We start from the raw sequence: 21,810 nt of genomic DNA, 5'->3' as shown, positions 1-21,810 counted from the left end.
AGCCACAACACCTTCATTTAAAGACAGAATAGACACACACACACACACGCAGGAACAGACACACACTCACTGCCATTCCCAGCTCAGTCTCAGTGCTCCAGAGCTAATGTGGTGGAAGGAGCTTGACTCATCTGTCAATTACAGCGAGCTCCATTGGGCCGTTGTCTAAACAGTTTTTCTCTCTGGCTGGTGAATCCAGTGATTTATTGTCAACTGGCTCGGCTTCAATATACAATCAGCAGACACTAAGCTGTGATGTCTGAACACAAACTATGGTGGGAGTATCAGCATAGCTCACATTAACTGCCATGTGGATTATTCATTGCATCAGGGGCGACGTGAAATGCTCGTTGGGACCCGTTGCCTTGGAAAGAGAGGTGGTCCATCATCTAAAAATGCTAAATATCTTTGCCTCTATTTGTGCTTGGCTCCCCTACTTAACAAATCAAAGGGGTGTCCTATTTGTGCTTGGCTCCCCTACTTAACAAATCAAAGGGGTGTCCTATGTGTGCTTGGCTCCCCTACTTAACAAATCAAAGGGGTGTCCTATTTGTGCTTGGCTCCCCTACCTGACAAATCAAAGGGGTGTCCTATTTGTGCTTGTCTCCCCTACTTAACAAATCAAAGGGGTGTCCTATTTGACTAACCAAGCACTCGTGCCCAATGGCAATGTTTAAGGGGGTCTGCCTGGTCAAATGAAGTACTTGAGGTCAACTGGTTATGAGGATCAGAGCCTATTTCGTTGAAAGGACGTTGGCATTTTATTATATGTCTTGGAGTAGAATAGGTAGCTTGAGTTACAGGATGAAGTAGCAAGTATTTTATAATGCTCACCAGTATCAACATTCCTGCTTCCCCACAACGAAGAGAGAGCGAGGCCAGTTGAACAGTACAACCTTTTAATCTGTCACAATGATTCGCTGACGAAATGGGTAGAAACGAAAGGAACAGGTTTCACTGTCACTTTAATATGAGCAGACACGTTATTTTACTGTCATATTTTGATTGGTAGATTGTTTCTGACATGTTCTGTCACTGCGAGAGGATTGGGTTGACGTCTGAGTCATTTAGGTCAGATTATTGAATTTATTCCAGATTGCTGGGATTTCTAATGACTGCTTTTCCAATTGACCTCTTTACCTAAGTATACAATGCCTTTTCAAAACCTAACCTTCTGATTGACCTTGATTATAGATTCACTGGTAGATGATATCTGCATTTAAAGGAGCATTTCACCACTTTTTAACCTCATATTCATTATCTATTCATACAGCAGTAAAAATGGCTGCATTTTAAGATGGCTCAGAAATCACTGTGTGGGGATTTAAGCTACCAGCAATGTTAACCAGTAACTGCTAAAACAAATACTGAATGAAAGTCAGGAAAATAATAATGACTTTAGGGGTGTTAGGGACTTAAGTATGGAATGATATGAGTACTTCTGAAGGCCTGAATACTTTTCACAGGGGGTTGCCTCCTGAGAAAGGCCAAAAAACCTATCTCCACTTGACACCATTAAACCAATGCTAACTTGCAAACCCCATGAGCTACAGGATCAATTGTACCTCCTCTAGCTTCTCTGATCTAGCATTTAGGCATCGTCTGAGGGCGCCAGGGGAAACCCTGATTCAGGGGTAATCGGATGGGGGTGGAAAGAGGAAAATGGCATGAAATTAGATGAATTGGAGTGAACACACGTAGCATGTCTCGCGGTGTGGTGGTCTTTTGTTCACGCAGTGTGACCCTGAGATGGAGATGACTTCGGGATATGACTCTGGGCTGGGCTGGGCTGGCCTAGTATGTGTTTTTAATGCATTTTGGCACTTATATCGACTCTTTAAAAAATATGATCACCAATTTATTTTTCATTTAGACTTACACTAGAACATAGTGTAGATTAACATTTTAAAAAGTCATAGATTTACACTAGGTATAGGATTTAAAAAATACTATTTACTTTAAGGGTGTTTTTAGAAGACATCCTCCACAGAAGAAAATTGTATATTATATTTTTGTTTTCGGAGAGCGCTATGAAGTACGTTGGTACTGTAGCAGGCAGGCTCTAGATCCTAATGGTGGGTCTGAGCAGAGAGGAAAGAAGGATATGAAGATAACCTTGAGAGAGATAACAGAACCTCGGGCCTTTCCTTTAGTGCCTCACACTATTGCTAACCCACTATGACATCTTGGCCCAGGAACCTCTCAAGCCACTGATATACAAACAACAGCTGATATCCACTGAACTTTAAGCAGTGCTTAGAGGCAACGCCCTAGTGTTTGTTTGAATCTAATTTTAGATGTTTTTCTCTCTGATACAGCAGTTCATCAATTGTGTTGTTCTACAGTTGTCTTTTGTTGTTACTATTAGCCATTTTGGCTAAGCAGTTTCCAAGCCCCCACAAGGTACAAATGAACCGATCAAAGGTATTAGCGTTGTGATGTGCGCTCGATAATATTTAACTTCATTAATTCCCATACCCTGAGCTGACATCCAGCTCCTATTAAGGTATGAAATCTCATCCTCCTCAACCCCTCCATCCTCTCCATACCTCAGCTGGTGCTTGCTGGTGCAGCCAAGCAGATAATACCCTGTGAGCTCTGAAACATGTACCATTATAATTAGCTTTGTCAGGTCCTAGCCCTGCAACCTTCATGCAGATAATATGATAATATGTCTTCATAACCACCTGACCTTACATGCTCAATATTTCTCCTCTTATGAAGATTACATGTCAATAAAGTAATTGAGTCCCGGGGTGTGTGGCAAGTGAAGATTTAGGTTATTGGACTTTTGGTGGGCAGTGATGAACGAGAGTTATTATTCTACCTGTCAGAGGATGTGCAGGGGGCTGAGGACAGTCCGAGGATGTCAGGGGTAGGGAGAGAGGGAGGGGGAGATAAGGGAGAGATCGAATGAGAGGGGGTGAGACGCAGGAGAGAGTGAGGTAAGACAGAATTTAAGAGAGAGAGAGAGAGAGAGAGAGAGAGAGAGAGAGAGAGAGAGAGAGGGGAGTGAGGCAGAAGAGGAGAGAAGGAGGAGTCATTCTTCACAGGGAGGGACACATAGACAGTTAATCATCCATCCCTTTATCCCTCCATCCCTCTCCTCCCTGCATACGGAGGAGGGATGTGTCATGTTAATCAAGAGGAGTAGGGTTACAGTCAAGTTATCTGGCTTACGGGAGGCCAGGGGGAGGAGATCCACACTACCATCACAACCCTATTATTCCCTCTCCTTCCACAGCCATTGGCTGGAGCAGCATCATCTGTTTTCACTCTGTAGGATCCCTGTCATAGTGTGGTTTCCCTTCAATTCCAGGCAGCATGCAATATCACTTTGTTTCTACTTAAAGTATATTACCTAGCTTCTGCCACCTAGAAACATGCGCAACAGCTTTTGTGAAAGGTTTTCAGCAAATTATTTCTAGTTCAATGAACATTTCTGCTCTATAAACACATCATATGTTTATTATTGTAATATTTTGCCCTTGAATAAGTCATCAAATGTGATGTGCTCATACAAAATATAACAACATAGACACAATGTGCTAAATAGCATACAGCTGTAAGTGCATAATCCATCCCTACCACCATGGGACAAACATGAATACAAGAGACAGAAGAAATGAGAGGTGAAAATGAGAGAGTGGTCAGCGTGATGCCTGACAAAGAGAGTTACTCACCAGTTAAACTGACACAAGAGAAAGGGGGGAGAAAAAGAGAGACGGAGAAATATATTTTACCGTGTCCTTTTGTATTAGGCCTGGAGATTGATCTCTTCCAGTCAGATGAAGGCCTGATGTGAGTGATCCAAGCCCTCCATCATTGTGACACGCTGCTCTCGGCTAACACTCACCCATGTTGATGGGCACACCCTGCGCCACGAGGGCCCTGGCTGGCCAACCTCAACCTACCTTTTCCTCCCTCTCTCTCTTTCTTCCTTATTTTATTTCCATCCCCCTCTCCCCTGTTTTCTGTGCCAACTTTCCCTCTCTCTACCTCTCTCTTTCTTCCTCATCCCTTGTTCTTTTATTTTCAGTCCCCTCCATCCTCCTTTATCCCCCTCTCCCCTGCTTTCTGTCACCATGTCATGTCGGATCAGTGTTTGGCGAGCCAGCCAGGATGTAACAGGAGCCCCAGGTAGAGAGCTGCCTACCAGGCATCATGATCACAGCTGAAATGAGGATAATAAGGATAGGGTCCCAGGGTGGTAGCCGTGGCAACAGTGGCACAGACAGGCCAGTCACTTAGCAGCACCAGGAAGTGGAGTAATAAGTGTTGTGGTGGGTGTCTGGAGGGCCAGGGGAAAGTATGAAGAGAAGGAGCTGACTGACGCATGGCCCCTTACGTCCCCATCGGTGAGGCAGGTGTTGCCAGTCGGGGTTCCAGGGCTCGATGTGTCCGAAGGGGACTGTTGTTTCCAGCGCCTGCCACACGTCAGATTACTATTGATATGTGTCACTGTGGAGGCTCAGGACAGCAGCGGTCAACTGGTAATTCATGTCTGGCCAGCAGAGAGAGAGATGTGGTTGTAGGAGGAACTGAACCGGCTGACAGATAGGGGTATGAGAGGGAAGTCAGAGAGAAGGCAGGGCTTTGAAAGATGGTTCACTGATCACGTATTATGTTAATTCAAAGTGTTTATTGAAATTTGAGTAGTTTTGTCTTTTTAAGTTGTCGAGTGACCCAAGTGGTATTTTATTTAAAGGTTTTAAGCTTACATTTCAATTGCATGAACGCCAGTAAGGGCAGTGGGAAAAACAGATAATTTTATTTAAAAAAATGTTTGTTTAATTGGCTAAATATTTTAACAGTGCACCAGGAGTACATGCTACTTTGATTCCTGTAAAGCAGAGACTGTTAATGGAGTACTTTTCTAATCCAAAATTATACTTTTTTACATTGTTTGGTATCTCAGCTGGTTAGCTAGCTCTCGGTTTCATTGACCACCAAACCTTGCTAATGCTAGCTAGCCAGATAGCCACTTAATATAACTTGTTTTTTCAAAATGTGTTAGCTAGCCAAGTTAGCCATGTTATGAATACAACTCCTATCTGCTGTCGACATCAGGATACGATTCGAGGGCATTTAGCACCAAAAATGCTTGGTAGCTTTAACTGCATGCTAACAGTGAATTCAGAGTGGCTAGCCACACCACAAGCATAATTTTACCAGGTTCCTGTGAAGCAATTGTAATGACAGTCCACGACAACATACTCAAGAGTTTCCTGATTAGCAAGGGGTAGTCTGTGTTTAATTTAACCAAGAGGGGCGGGGCGGGGCGGGGCTGGGCTTAGCGAAGGGTCAATTGGTCACCCTTTTTGTGAACAGCACCTGTGGCGTTTGCTCTTTTGGCCATGTTTGGCAGCCATCTTTGATTTGATGGAAATGCTGAATGACAGGTACTGTGGTGCCATTTTGCCCATTGATGCATGAAGTCCATCATACAGTCCTCATCATTCAGTTTAGAATTAACCTGACATATAGTAGCTGCCTTTGTTTCGGTATACAAAAGGTCACATTTGTTGGTTATACGTCTAACAATAATTTTGTTTACTTCAATTATACAGTTTTTGCTTCCTGCTGGAAGCCTCTTAGTTGTCACTATTGGGCCATGCTAGAATGGACAGACACACTGTGCTTTCTAATCAAAAAAGCTATTAACTAACCACTACAACTCACCTTAAATATCACATAACCTTACCCCTAACTTTAACACGGAATTAAGAACAAATAGCCCATATACAGTACTTGCCCATTACTTTTGGCGATATTGCAAAAAAAATAATCAGAATGGCCTTCTAGCGCGTACTACCCTCTATTCTTAGAAGAGTTTATGTGGTAATTATTGACCTGACAATGAGCTTCATTACCCACTCTCTTTCATGCTGTTTTGCCTGATAATTGTTATTTAATGTGTTCAGATACATTAATTGGTCCAATCATCCCCTCCTCCAATGTCAAAGCGATGAGGAGTAAAGTCATCACTCTCTGGTGATTAATATACGGCTCTTTTGTTATTGAATCCTGTTCTAGTGATTAAACTGGAAGTGAGTGACTCGCCGACCGACCGACCGACCGTTCTTATTAACGGGTCGATTAGCAAAAGCAGCCAAATTGCTAATTACAGTTTTCAAATGTTGTTGGTTACAGAGGTTTGATCCACTTTATCTGTTTCTTTTTTACATTTGAATTAGAAATGTGGGGTGTAATGAAGAATTCTATCAATCAGTGTCAAACACACCACCACCCTCACCATGTTGCATCTGGTGATAAGTAGTCATTTTACCATGACAACATTAGTGCCTATTACTAGGACTCTCCTCACTGTTTTCATGTGCTTTCAAGAATAGAGATAACCTTACCTTTTCAATAACTATTACGGTAATAGCCAGAGGTGTCATGCCCATGAGAAATCCCGTAATTTGGTGTTTTGTTGATGGTGTTTGAAAACGCTGTCTCTGGAGCCGCTCCAGAATCTCCCATAAGGGTTCAATTGGGTTGAGATCTGGTGACTGAGACTGCCATGGCATATGGCTTTCATCGTTTTCATGCTCATCAAAACATTTAGTGTCCACTCGTGCCCTGTGGATGGGGGCATTGTCCTCCTATGGGTGCATAGCCATTGTGGCCAAAATAATGGCCTGCCCAGCATTTTTGTACATAACCCTAAGCATGATGGGGTTTTACTTGTTTAATTAACTCAGGAACATGTGTGGAAGAACCTACTTTCAATATACGTTGTATCCACCCTTTGCCTTGATGACAACTTTGCACACTCTTGGCATTCTCTCAACCACCTTCATGAGGTAGTCACCTGGAATGCATTTCAATTAACAGGTGTGCCTTGTTAAATGTTAATTTGTGGAATTTCTTTCCTTCTTAATGCGTTTGAGCAAATCAGTTGTGTTGTGACAAGGTAGGGTTGGTGTAAAGCAGATAGCCCTATTTGGTAAAAGACAAAGTCCAGCAAAGTCATTACTGACCATCATTACTTTAAGACATGAAGGTCAGTCAATCTGGAAAATTTCAGTGCAGTCGCAAAAATCATCAAGCGCTATGAAGAAACTGGCTCTCATGAGGACCGCCACATTAATAAAGGACATCAATAAGGAGAAGAGACTTGCTTGGGCCAAGAAATACGAGCAATGGACATTAGACCAGTGGAGCTTTTTAGTTCCAGCCGCAGTGTCTTTGTGAGAGTAGGTGAACGGATGATCTCTGCATGTATGGTCCCACCGTGAAGCAAGGAGAAGGAGGTGTAATGGTGTGGCGGTGCTTTGCTGGTGACACTGTCTGTGATTTATTCCGAATTCAATGCACACTTAACCAGCATGGCTACCACAACATTCTGCATCTGGTTTGCGCTTAGTGGGACTATCATTTGTTTTCAACAGGACAATGACCCCAACACACCTCCAGGCTATGCAAAGGCTATTTGACCAAGAAGGAGAGTGATGGAGTGCTGCATCAGATGACCTGGCCTCCACAATCACCCGACCTCAACCCAATTGAGGTAGTTTGGGATGAGTTGGACAGCAGAGTGAAGAAAAAGCAGCCAACAGGTGCTCAGCATATGTGGGAACTCCTTCAAGACTGTTGGAAAAGCATTTCAGGTGACTACCTCATGAAGCTGGTTGAGAGAATGCCAAGAGTGTGCAAAGCTTTCATCAAGACAAAGGGTGGTTACTTTGAAGAATCTAAAATCGAAAAATTTATTTTGATTTGTTTAACACTTTTTTGGTTACTACATGATTCCATATGTGTTATTTCATAGTTTTGATGTCTTCACTATTATTCTAAAATGTAGAAAATAGTAAAAAATTAAGAAAAGCCCTTGAATGAGTTAATGTGTCCAAACTTTTGACTGGTACTGTAGTTGTTTGAAAAAAGCTAAATTCTTCATCTTATGGACGGGGGAATAGCCCCCCTCTGGACCACTCCCCAGCCATCCTCACGTACTTTGTGCCCCCTCAGAATTTTGGGGTGAATGACACCCCTGGTAAAAACTACTTTTGATAGTGATAATCGAGTATGTTCAATATCAAGTACATCTTAATACTTGTATCTACATAGGCTTACCTTTTCCATAACTCACTGTAACACCCACTTCTGATAATTGAGCTGTTACGACATGAATATTTTCAATATCCACATGTAAAATACTTGTTGGGTGCCTATAGGGATGTTGTACGTCCCCTGCTGTAGTCTACTGTATACTGTAGACCCAGAGGATGGAGTACTTTAGTTCCAAGGGGATTACGTCTTTGTAAACTGCATGAGTTGCGCCTCAAACGACTCCGCTCTTATCTACAGCCTCCAGAGCTACTGCGCGTCGTGTACTCTCCCTCTGCTCTATTTACAATAAATGTCATTGGAATTAATTTCACTGTTTTATTTTTGTCATTAGACCCCCCCCCCCCCCCGTTGTCCCGACTGTAATCCTTTCTCCTGTCAAAATGTATGACCGCCGGAATTCAATTTCCTCCTCGTCCTTATAAGTTGGGGAGTACAAAGAGTGATAGGCCTTTATCAGTGTCCTAATTCAGACATCAATGAAGAATGTCACTCTGAGTTTACAATGTTTGATTCTGGTCATTCAGTGAGGTGACAGTACTGCGGTCATAACTCCCCAAGGTTACTATAGCTAACCTTATTGGATAGATATACTGTATCTGAAAAACAATTTGTTTTAAGTGCACTATGATGTATCATAACTAGAGCTAGACCACATGATCATGAAAAACTCATCATCATAACTCTTAATGATAACTAAGCCTCTACATTCATAATGGAAACAACTTTATTATTTTCATTTGGTCAGGGACTTGTGTTTCCTACTACACCACTGTGTCTGTGAGTCTAAGTACTGAAGTGGGTCTGTGAGTCCATTAAGTCTATGAGTAAATAGATGTGTGTTGTGTTTTGGCCCAGTAAGGAGATTCATGTGGTAACATCAACCAGCTATTGATCTGGCCTTTTGAGTCATGACCTGGCAACCGTCTCCTGACAACCCATCCAGCCACAGCAACAGCAAATCCCTCAACACCTCTCCTTTCCACTGACTGCTGTTCTTTCTCTCTTTATTTCCTTTTTCCCCTCCACTTTTTTCCATCTTTTTTTCACCTCCTATGCACATTTTTATCTGAGTTGTGCACTTGGCTCTTAAATCTGTCTCTGTCCCTCCTTTGTCTCCATCTTGGACACCTTTTCCCCCTAATAAATATCATTTGCAGTATGAATAAAAGTCCAAATCTGACAATAAAGTCAAAACAAACGGACAGTGAGTTACTTCTGTGTGACGACAGTTTCAAAAGAATTGGAAGGAGAAATTATGGAATTATATTATATTCTCATATGCCTGAGGACGATGATGTTTGAATAGTCTGACATGCTAACCACAGACGGAGAGTAGCCTTACAGTATATGTCAGACTAACGTTGGAGCAATGTTTGGAAAGGTTGATATTACAATGCTACTCAATGTCAATCGGGGAGGTACTGAGTGATGCATATCATCTTGTTCCAGCGTGATGAACAGCCCTGTCAATGGGAAGTCTTGTTCGCTAAGGAGGGGATGCAAATCTGAATCAATTTAGCAATTCATAGATAATTCGGATGTAGTTCAAGGATAGCATTTGGCTTGTGACAAAAACAAGATCTAGCCTAATTTACAGTAAGTATGTGTTATTAGAGTCAGGTTATTATGTCACAAATGATGTTTAACTATGCTAATACATAATCATAATAATACTTAGTAGTATGTAGTATGCCTTGTGGTGTCTTGTAGGACTCAAGAATTACCTCTGTCTGATTTGTATGCAGTTTTTTCCCCTCTCACTCCTTCTCTCCCTGCCTCTCTCACTCCTTCTCTCACTCCGTCTCTCACTCCCTCTCTCACTCCCTCTCTCACTCCCTCCCTCTCTCTCTCACTCCCTCTCTCAATCCCTCTCTCACTCCTTCTCTCACTCCCTCTCTCACTCCCTCTCTCACTCCCTCTCTCACTCCCTCTCTCACTCCCTCTCTCAATCCCTCTCTCACTCCATCTCTCACTCCCTCTCTCATTCCCTCTCTCACTCCCTCTCTCTATCACTCCCTCTCTCCCTCTCCTTCCCCCTCTCTCCCTCTACTTCCTCCCTCCCTCTCTCTCTCACTCCCTCTCGTTCCCCCTACCTACCTACCTACCTACCTACCTACCTACCTACCTACCTACCTACCTACCTACCTACCTACCTACCTACCTACCTCACTCACTCACTCACTCACTCACTCACTCACTCTCTCCCTCTCCTTCCCTCCTCCTCCCTCTCTCCCTCCCCCTCTCCCTCTCCATCTCCTTCCCCTTACCTCCCTCTCTCACTCCCTCTCTCCCTCTCGTTCCCTCTACCTCCCTCTCTCCCTCTCCTTCCCCCCTCCCTCTCTCTCTCACTCCCTCTCTCCCTCTCATTCCCCCTACCTACCTACCTACCTACCTACCTACCTACATCCCTCCCTCTCTCACTCACTCACTCACTCTCTCCCTCTCCTTCCCTCTTCCTCCCTCTCTCCCTCTCCTTCCCCCTCCCTCTCTCTCTCACTCCCTCTCTCCCTCTCATTCCCCCTACCTACCTACCTACCTACCTCCCTCTCTCACTCACTCTCTCCCTCTCCTTCCCTCCTCCTCCCTCTCTCCCTCTCGTTCCCCCTACCTCCCTCTCTCCCTCTCCTTCCCTTCTCCTCCCTCTCCTTCCCCCTACCTCCCTCTCTCCCTCTCCTTCCCTCCTCCTCCCTCTCTCCCTCTCCTTCCCACTACCTCCCTCTCTCCCTCTCCTTCCCTCCTCCTCCCTCTCTCCCTCTCCTTCCCTCCTCCTCCCTCTCTCCCTCCCTCTCTCCCTCTCCTTCCCCCTACCTCCCTCTCTTCCTCTCCTTCCCCTTACCTCCCTCTCTCACTCCCTCTCTCCCTCTCCTTCCCTCCTCCTCCCTCTCTCCTTCTCCTTCCCTCCTCCTCCCTCTCCTTCCCTCCTCCTCCCTCTCTCCCTCCCTCTCCTTCCCTCCTCCTTCCTATTTCCCTCCCTCTCCTTCCCTCCTCCTCCCTCTCTCCCTCCCTCTCCTTCCTCCCTCTCCTTCCCTCCTCCTCCCTCTCTCTCTCCCTACCTCTCCTTCCCTCCTCCTCCCCCTCTCCCTCCCTGCTCCCCAGCCTCTGCCTCTGCCTGGGTGAAAAATTGGGTGCATTTCCCTGATAGGCCATGTGGATGTGGGGAGTGTAAATGGCTAATGAATTACAGATGAACATTGATGCAAATTAATCTTCCTGATGTACCTCCCTGGGTTATATGGCAGCCATTTAAAAGTTTAATCAATACACCAAAGTTGAGAACATGCAGCCGCTGCAGTAAACAGGGAGAAGGAGGAGGGGGAATGGGGAGGCTTGATTCCAGGGCATGCATCATAATGACAGGTATTTATGTTTAATGGACTAAATATTTTTTATTGGAAAAGGACAAATTTAAGTGTGTAAGTTATTCTCTGGGCTTTTCCCTCTGAGGCCTGCTGAGAGTTGGATGCCACCTTCTTTGTTAAGATGCACTGGGCTAATGGGCAGGGTTGAACACAGAATTAAATAAGTTATATTAAGTTATATATTATATTATATTCTTTATTACTGTAGGTCTTGTATATTGGTAGGTAAAATATTTATTTATGAGAATGGTTTCAAGGTTTATTCCATTTCCCCTGGCAACACTGAGGACTATACAGTATAATACTCCCTATTCATAATGGTCAATTCAAAGTCAGCCTCTTATCTCCTTGTCCCTAACAACAACATCAACAGATGGCTTTGATCATAAGTAGATCTGTAGTCTTACCCGGGCTATTCCAACACGTGTGTTTGTCAGGAGCTGTCAGTAGTTTGTGGTTTGCTTAGGGCTCAAACCTGACAACACACTAGACTAGCACATGGGATCTGACCTGTTGATCTGTGGCCCAATTCTCACACACGCACGCATGCGTGCACACACACACACACACACACACACAGAGGTCCTTCTCTCATTTGATTTTATAACTGATATAATCCAGGGTCCACGTTTAATAAGTTCCAGCCTCTCTCTCTCTCTCTCTCTCTCTCTCTCTCTCTCTCTCTCTCTCTCTCTCTGTGTGTGTGAGAGAGTGAGGGATACTTATTAGCTAAGCTTTTCACTTCAGAAATACCTCCGTCGGCAGAGGTCCAGACACAGTATTGCTTTACAGGTAGTAAAGTACACCAAGTAATCACCTAGTAAATATTACTTTTATTCTTCTCTTCCTTTCTACCCCTTTTCTCTCTTTTTCCCTTTTCATAGCGGCTACTTTTGAATGTTCTTCCTTTCAAAATGTTTTTTCATGCTTACACCTAGCAACTGTTGTCATAATGGATACACAGATAATCTGAGATCTTCTGTACCACCAACACACACCGATCATATTTACATATCCTCATCATTATAATTGATTTATGTGCCACAATTTGACTGAGGACTGGACTAGGATCAGGTTACCCCTGTCCATATAAACATATTTATTGTGACCTGAATGGCAAAGCTAATCTTAAAACGAAGCACTCCTACTCTGAGATGCTTGATTCATACAACCCGTAATGTGTGTTTGTGAGACACGGGGGGGGGGGGGGGTGTATCCATATAAACTGAACAACATATAAAACGCAACATGTAAAGTGTTGGTCCCATGTTTCATGAGCTGTTTCCCTTTTATGGGGAAAAACTCATTCTGATTGGCTGGTCCTGGCTCCCCGGTGGCTGGGCCTTAGCCCTCCCAGGCACAGCTGTGCCCCTGCCTAGTCATGTGAAATACAGAGATTAGGGCCTAAGGAATTTATTTCATTTGACTGATTTCCTTCTATGAACTGTAATTCAGTAAAATCTTTGAAATTGTAGCATGTTACGTTTGTATTGTTTTTCAGTATACAGTGCATTCGGAAAGTATGGACTTTTTCCTCATTTTGTTACGTTACAGGCTTATTCGAAAATTGATTAAATGAATACAAATCTCATCAATCTACACATAATATCCCATAATGACAAAGTGAAAAAAGGGTTTTAGAAAAGTTTGCAAATGTATAAAAAAAAATAAAAAAGAATGATCTTATTTACATAAGTATCAAACCCTTTTCTATGATACTCGTAATTGATCTCAGGTGCATCCTGTTTCCATTGATCATCCTTGAGATCTTTCTACAACTTGATTGGAGTCCACTTGTGGTAAATTCAATTGATTGGACAATTGATTTGGAAGGCACACACCTGTCTATATAAGGTCCCACAGTTGACACTGCTCAGAGCAAAAACCAAGCCATGAGGTCAAAGGAATTGTCTGTAGAGCTCTGAGACAGGATTGTGTCGAGGCACAGATCTGGGGAAGTGTACCAAAACATTTCTGCAGCATTGAAGGTCCCCAAGAACACAGTGGCATCCATCATTTTTAAATGGAAGAAGTTTGGAACCACCAAGACTCTTCCTAGAGCTGGCCTCCCAGCCAAACTGAGCAATCGGGGGAGAAGGGCCTTGGTCAGGGAGGTGACCAATAACCCGATGGTCACTCTGACAGAGCTCCAGAGTCCCTCTGTGGAGATGGGAGAACCCTCCAGAAGGACAACAATCAGGCCTTTATGGTAGAGTGGTCAGACGGAAGCCACTCCTCAATAAAAGGCACATGACAGCCCTCTTGGAGTTTTCCAAAAGGCACCTAAAGGACTCTCAGACCATGAGAAACAAGATTATCTGGTCTGATGAAACCAAGATGGAACACTTTGACCTGAATGACAAGCATCACATCAGGAGGAAACCAGGCACCGCTCATCACTTGGCCAATACCATCCCTACAGTGAAGCATGATGGAGGCAGCATCATGCTGTGGGGATATTTTTCAGCGGCAGGGACTGGGAGACTAGTCAGGATCGAGGCTAAGATGAACGGAGCAAAGTACAGAGAGATCCTTGATGAACACCTGCTCCAGAGCACTCAGGACCTCAGACTGGGGTGAATGTTCACCTTCCAACAGGACAACGACCCTAAGCACACAGCCAAGACAAAGCAGGAGTGGCTTTGATCGAACATCGATCATCTCTGGAGAGAAAAGCTATGCAGCAACGCTCCCCATCCAACCTGACTGAGCTTGAGAGGATCTGCAGAGAAAAATGGGAGAAACTCCCCAAATACAGGTGTGCCTAGTTTGTAGCGTCATACCCAAGAAGACTCGAGACTGTAATCATTGTCAAAGGTTTTTCAACAAAGTACTGAGTCTGAATGCTTATGTAAATGTGATATTATTATAATAATTTTTGAAATATAAATTTGACAACATTTTTTTAAACCTGTTTTTGTTTGTCATTATGGGCTATTGTGTGTACATTGATGAGGAAAAACAACAATTTGATCCATTTTAGAATAAGGGCTGTAACGTAACAAAATGTGGAAAAAGTGAAAGGGTCTGAATACTTTCCGATTGCATTGTATGTCCACATATAGTCTGCCAAAGTAGTGACTCAATCACATGATGTTGTGCTGGCCTGATAAACGGACAGCGGGAGATGGATAGTGTCCACTATAATAGGCCAGGCTCATACGAGGCCGTGCCCAAGCCCCATAACTCATTCTCTCACACAGCCTTATGGATGCCTGCCTCCAGACCCTTTGTCTTCTCCCTTCCATATTATTTCAGCCCTTTGAGATAATACAGAAAGTTTAATTGCATTGTTAATTGATTTTTTTCTCCACAGCATTATTACCCCTTGATGGATTGTGGCACTGATGAAAACGTTGGTTGGCCGGAGGGATAGCGTGGGAGAGAAAGGGGAAGGGAGAAACAGAGAGGAGATGGGAGTAGAGGAGAGAAAAAGAGGAGGGCGGGAGAGGAGAAGAGGAGAGGTAGAGAAAAATAGAGGGGATAGAGAGGAGAGATGTGCCTGGTGGAGAATAGATAACCTTGATGTTAAGAGCTACATCCTTCGGATATGTCTTTCCTTGACATATTGATGGCCCTTGAAGAGAGAGGAGCTGATTGTATGCAGGGAGCAATCATTAAACCCACTCCAGCTCTCTCCCTCCCTCTCCCTTTGTCTCTCTCTCTCTCGATTCATTTGTTGATTTACGTAGAGGTCTTTGTTGAGCAGTAGGTCTCACTAGCTTATGGCTGTAGTGATTCTTCAATCCCTTTAACTGACTTCCTAAACCTCTCCTTCCTATGTGCAGTTGTAACTTCATTTCAAGGTTTGTTATCTGTTGTGTGTCATAGTGATTTCTGTGTAGGCAGTTGTTGGTTGTGTATTACTTGAGTGAATACAATATACTTTACTCCCCTTTAAAGAAGGAGATATTGTACTCCCCTTTAAAGATATAGATACTGTAGTCCCCATTTAAAAAATAATATAGATACTGTACTTCCCTTTAAGAACAGTAGAGATACTATACTTCCCTTTAAGAAGAGTAGAGATACTGTACTACCCTTTAAAAAGAGCAACAAGGTGCAGGGTGTGCGTGACATTCTGTGCAGAACAAAGGCCTGAGTGTTCGTTTGCCAGAGGATCCATGATGGAAACATTAGCTTCCCACGTCACTGATCTAATCTGTCACTTTAATGGGTGTTCACTGTTCTCAGGGATCTCTCTCTCTCTCTTTCTGTGCGTGTGGGCGTGCACGTGCATGCATGTGTGCCTATCTGTGTCAGTCAGTCAGTCATGGGACACAGATAGTATATCCATGACACCAGTATCAGCTCATCAAACTTTTCACACTGGCCTGAGGAGGCCTCATAAGGAATTATGTAAGTCTTTGACTTCTTCCCCTTCTACCTTCTTTCTCTCTCTCACCATCCTCCAATAATATGTTGGAGTCTAGCTGTTGGGGGACTGATGGAGTTAGGGGTGTGTATAGTAGCCTGCTCTTTATCACACTTCACAGCCTGCCATGTTATACTGAACACATGTGCAGGCACGCACGCACGCACACACATGCACACGCACGCACACACGCGCACACACACACACGCGCACACACACACACACACACACACACACACACACACACACACACACACACACACACACACACACACACACACACACACACACACACACACACACACACACACACACACACACACACACACACACACACACACACACACACACACACACACACACACACACACACACACACACACACACACACACACACACACACACCCTGCAGCCAGTCGTTGGCTAGGAAAGCAGACTCCATCTCTTTGTTTTCTCATCACTCTCTATCTATCTGTCTATCTTCTCTGCTCCCCCCCCCACTGTCTGGCTTCCTCTGGCATGCCCAGATGTCTCTGTTTAAAGCACTGTGGGAGAATCAGAGCTCACAGCCCTCTGATTGGTGCTAGGGAAACTTGGATCAGGGTTTTTGAGCAGTCATCAATTTGTGTACTGTTGACCCACAATTTGTTTGTAACTAATTTATTTGATCCAGCCCTATTCTACACAAATACTTTTTCTTGTATTTATTTTTTGTATTTCTTCGTGAACTGTCAGTTGTCACTCTACATCTCAGTAGGTAACCTGTGAAGTGCCCTAGCCTCCTTGCTATATCTCTCAAGGGGTCTATGTAGGGTATGTGAAGGGCCCTAACTCCAGACCTTGGGCTGTGTAGGTAACATCTAAAGGTCTGTGTCCTTCAGTAGGTAAGCTGTGAAGGGCCCATCACTCCTCTGATCACAGTGCTATAAGACCATGTGGAGCCCAGTCTCCCACCGTGGCACCTGTATCCCCAGGCAAACTGTCTGAACCGGGCAGGGAGCAGGCAGGCAGGCAGGCATGGGGATTTTATCGGAGGTGACAGCTCCTCACACTTGAGTGTTTGGATCACCTCAAGTAGCTGGGCTATGAGGGGAATGAGAGCCGCTCCACTACAAAGTCCAGATTTAGATTGACTGAGCTTGTCCCCGGGCCTGTGTTCTGCACTGCTCCCCAACCTGACACAACACACACATTCACTACTGCTGGGATGAAGACTGCTGCACTGAACTGACATCAGGGGTTGTGTGTGTATGTGTGTGTGTCTTCGCGTCTGTGTGTGTGCGCGTGCGTGTGTGCCTGTGTCCATTCAAGTTTGTGCGTGCGTGTGCATGTGTGTGTGTGTGTATATATATATTAGTGGGGCTAAATTGAAGACAGAGAGTTAGAGAGCGCTGGTGTGTCAGGTTTGGTTAGAATGGAGGTTGGCGTTGGAATATGCTTTGCACTAATATGGCACCAGTATCTCTGTCCCCATCTCTGCTTTCTGTCACTATGTGCCATTCTGGTCCCTGTCTCTCTTCTGCCCTGACAATGTCTCCTCCGATTAAGTGATTGGCTATATCGCTCTGAGCGCCCCTCAAATGTTTCTGACATCCTTACCCTCTCCTTTCTTCTGCTCTCATTTCCTCTCCTCTCATTTCCTCTGCACTCCCCCTTTCTCCTCTCCTTTCCTCCCCTTCCCTCAGAATAGAATACAACTTTATTGTCCATCTGTTACAACCTCCTCTACTAATGCTCTTGATGTCTATTTAAGAAGTGTGTTGATATCAGAAGACGTATCTGTCCTTCTGTCAGAGGGTCGTTGACAGCGCTAATGCCACTTGTCCTTGTCGAGCGGTGACACCTAGCTAGCTGTAGCTGCATCTCCGCCGCATTCGTCAAGTAGTGCTCTGCTGAGCGTTGTGACATCACAGCTAGGACAGGTTATGGACAGAGTCGACCATTTTGTTTTACAGTGTAACCCTTGGAGGAATAGCAGAGGGTAAATTCATTCCTTTGTTGTAGTTATTTAGTTTTTACAAAGCTACTAACTCGTACCATATTGAATTTGATGAATAAAACAGTTTTCACCTTGTCTTTAGATTAACGGATATATGATAAATAAGAATATAAACGTGTGGATTTTCATTGTAGCTTTTTTGTTGATGCAGACATTGATTGGATCAATGAGCCATACAGTAGGTTCAGCTTTGTTGTTTAGGGCAAGTACAAACATCTCCCATACGTACTATGTTTCTCTACACATCTTTGGTATAACATTAAGAATTTAAAGATTATGTCAAGGCCATGGGTCATTTTACTATATGTTAATATTGATTGTGATACATAGTAAATGAATGATACATATGATCAGTAGTCATATGAAAATGCAACACACACACACGTGCACGCACGTGTATGTGTGGAGTGGAGGCAGGGTGAGGGTTGTGGGCTTGTTACTGTCTAGACATCGCCCTGAGGCCAAATGCTGTTTCTCCCGCTGTTCCTCAACTTGAGAAGGATACTCATCCTCCACACACACACACACACACACACACACACACACACACACACACACACACACACACACACACACACACACACACACACACACACACACACACATCACAGATGGGATAAGACAGATAGTGACATATAATAAAACATTATAATAATCATATCTATCTGTACACAATCTATATACAGTGTGTGCAAATGTAGTAAGATTAGGGAGGTAAGGCAATAAATAGGCCATAGTGGCAAAATAATTACAATTTAGCAATAACACTGGAGTGATAGATGTGCAGATGATGATGTGCAAGTAGAGATCCTGGGGTGCAAAAGAGCAACAACAACAAAAAATAACAATATAGGGATGAGGTAGTTGGGTGGGCTATTTACAGATGGGCTGTGTACAGGTGAAATGATTGGTAAGCTGCTCTGACAGCTGATGCTTAAAGTTAGTGAGGGAGGTATAAGTCTCCAGCTTCAGTGATTTTTGCAAATCGTTCCAGTCATTGGCAGCAGAGAACTGGAAGGAAAGGCGGCCAAACGAGGAGTTGGCTTTGGGGATGACCAGTGAAATATACCTGCTGGAGCGCGTGCTACGGATGGGTGTTGCTTTGATGACCAGTGAGCTGAGATAAGGCGGGGCTTTACCTAGCATCGACTTATAGATGACCTCGAGCCAGTGGGTTTGGCGACGAATATGAAGAGAGGGCCAGCCAACGAGAGCATACAGTTTGCAGTGGTGGGTAGTATATGGGGCTTTGGTAACAAAACAGATGGCACTGTGATGGACTACATCCAATTGGCTGAGTAGAGTGCTGGAGGCTATTTTGTAAATGACATCGCCGAAGTCGAGGATCGGTAGGATAGTCAGTTTTACGAGGGTATGTTTATCAGCATAAGCGAAGGAGGCTTTGTTTGCGAAATAGGAAGGCAATTCTAGATTTAATTTTGGATTGGAGATGTTTAATATGAGTCTGGGAGGAATAGTGATGCTAGATGGGCGGGCTATATAGAATGGCTATAAACATCAGGTTTAATCCATCCACAGGTAAATCTGAATTGGACCAGCATTTTAATATTCTTCTTCTTCCACTTTCAGGTGTGTTCGCCAAGTGCCATTACGTCTACTATGGAAAGCATTCGGAAGGCAACCGATTCATCCGCAATGACCAACTCTGATGGACCGACAGAGAGACGCAAACACACGCACACAAGCTTCATTATACAAGTCGTTAAATAAAAATTCAAACATCTTCATTAAAATGTCTCTTCTGTAACCTATACTGTCACTCTCAGACCCCAGTCCTGGGGCCGTATCTATCAAGCTTCTCAGAGTAGGATTGCTGATCTAGAATCAGTTTTCAATCATGAATGAGATTATATGGACAGGGGGGACCTGATCCTAGGTCAGCATCCTTCTCTACGCTTTATGAATACGGGCCTTGTAGCGTAGTGGCCTGGTCTCCTCCTCCGCTGAGCTGTGGCTGGCTCCCCTGTCAGCTCCACTCTCCTGCCCCAGAGTGAACATTGACACTCACGTTGACATAATTGCATTCAAGCAGCAGTGCTCCACATAAACACAACCATATACAAAAATGCATGCATGCACACACACGCACCCACAGAACTGTTCACGCAAGTGCAAGCACTCTCTCTTTCACACCCACCCGCCCACCCAAACAACACACACACACACACACCCCGTGGCCACAGTGATGGACAGCTCCAGCCAAGCGGCTGATTTGACAGCCACAGCAGCCATGATGGATCACCCGTCCCCTACCGCCACTCATCAGGGGTCAGAGGTCAAACCTGATGCCTCACTGGGCCTGTGTGAGTGTGCATGTGTGAGGGGGACTGGGGCGTAATGATGTATATTTCAAAATGTAAGTATACAGTAAATTTCACGTTTAGAGTGTCAGTTAGGAGAAAGAGAGATACAACATAAAACAAATAAAGTTTTTAAAACGTTTACAATTCCCACCCCTAAGTCCACCTATAGATAAATTACATAAGATAGGTATGTTTACACCTGGTACATCTCCATCTTGTCAAAATTGGGGCTTGAGAATGTTAACAGAGGGGATTAGAGAGAGGGTGGGGGCAATGCCAGACAGGGGAGGGGGAGGATGAGGACTAAATTAAAGTATAGGAAAGTTAGGATAACTTTTCTCAAGGAGTCCAACCTTGTGATTCTGAAGCTATATTTGAATGGATACAGGGCTTGTGATTCTGAAGCTGTATTTGAATGGATACAGGGCTTGTGATTCTGAAGCTGTATTTGAATGGATACAGGGCTTGTGATTCTGAAGCTGTATTTGAATGGATACAGGGCTTGTGATTCTGAAGCTGTATTTGAATGGATACAGGGCTTGTGATTCTGAAGCTGTATTTGAATGGATACAGGGCTTGTGATTCTGAAGCTGTATTTGAATGGATACAGGGCTTGTGATTCTGAAGCTGTATTTGAATGGATACAGGGCTTGTGATTCTGAAGCTGTATTTGAATGGATACAGGGCTTGTGATTCTGAAGCTGTATTTGAATGGATACAGGGCTTGTGATTCTGAAGCTGTATTTGAATGGATACAGGGCTTGTGATTCTGAAGCTGTATTTGAATGGATACAGGGCTTGTGATTCTGAAGCTGTATTTGAATGGATACAGGGCTTGTGATTCTGAAGCTGTATTTGAATGGATACAGGGCTTGCCTGCAAGAGTAACAACACTTCTACTTTTCACTTACCATATGTGTTTAGAGTTATGCTGTTGGCAGATATATTTTACTATGGTCTGTTTTTAATGGAAATTCATCTGTTTAGTATTCAATTATTGCATGATAATGTACAATTTGAAGAGATGTTATATTTTCAAATGCACAATGGAAAGACAATCCAACATTCCAAAACAAAATAAATAAAGAACACATTAGAGACCAAAGAAACATTCAACCTCTAACAAATAGTTTCACTAATTTAGGTTTGCAAAATTCTGGTAACAAAATGTCCAGCTTATCCAGAAATCCTAGTTGGAGGGTTCCTGCTTATGCCCTCCTGTTTCCGTTGATCTTCCAACCGGGATTTATTGACATTTTGGGGATGGTTACCAGAATTTTGCAACTCTGAATGTTCTATTGAAACTGAGATTAATAAATTAATTTTAATATCATCAATATCATTAGTATGGAATTTATAAATGGTTAGTTCATTGTGATTTATGAATATTACCTCAATGGGGTTATGAAGGATTCAGAAGGCATGCTTTTAACATATTATAGTATCATAGTTAGGAACTATATTCCCACATCTATAAAATGTATGGTAATTTTTCCTGAATATAAACTTCTAACATTTGTGAATGCAACTATTTTAACGATTTTACTGAGTTACAGTTCATATAATGAAATCAGTCAATTCAAATAAATTCATTTTGGCCCTAATCTATGGATTTCACATGACTGGGCAGGGACGCATCCTTGGGTGGGAATAGGCCCACCCACTTGGGAGCCA

General features: G+C 43.7%; 1 protein-coding gene across 1 annotated transcript in view; it reads left to right on the top strand.

Annotated features, from left to right (window-relative positions):
• The window catches only part of lrmda (leucine rich melanocyte differentiation associated), a 375,202-nt gene extending 354,816 nt beyond the window's left edge, over positions 1-20,386 (top strand). The window contains exon 7 of the mRNA XM_020495368.2: positions 19,403-20,386. Coding sequence (XP_020350957.1) covers positions 19,403-19,482 — 80 coding nt within the window. The 3' untranslated portion in view covers positions 19,483-20,386. The remainder of the gene's footprint in view (positions 1-19,402) is intronic.
• The last annotated feature ends 1,424 nt before the right edge of the window (positions 20,387-21,810 follow it).

Source organism: Oncorhynchus kisutch, linkage group LG11, assembly GCF_002021735.2.
Source record: "Oncorhynchus kisutch isolate 150728-3 linkage group LG11, Okis_V2, whole genome shotgun sequence".
Taxonomy (NCBI): Eukaryota; Metazoa; Chordata; class Actinopteri; order Salmoniformes; family Salmonidae; genus Oncorhynchus; species Oncorhynchus kisutch.
Note: the sequence above shows the minus strand (reverse complement) of the source record. Positions and strands in the feature narration are given on the sequence as shown.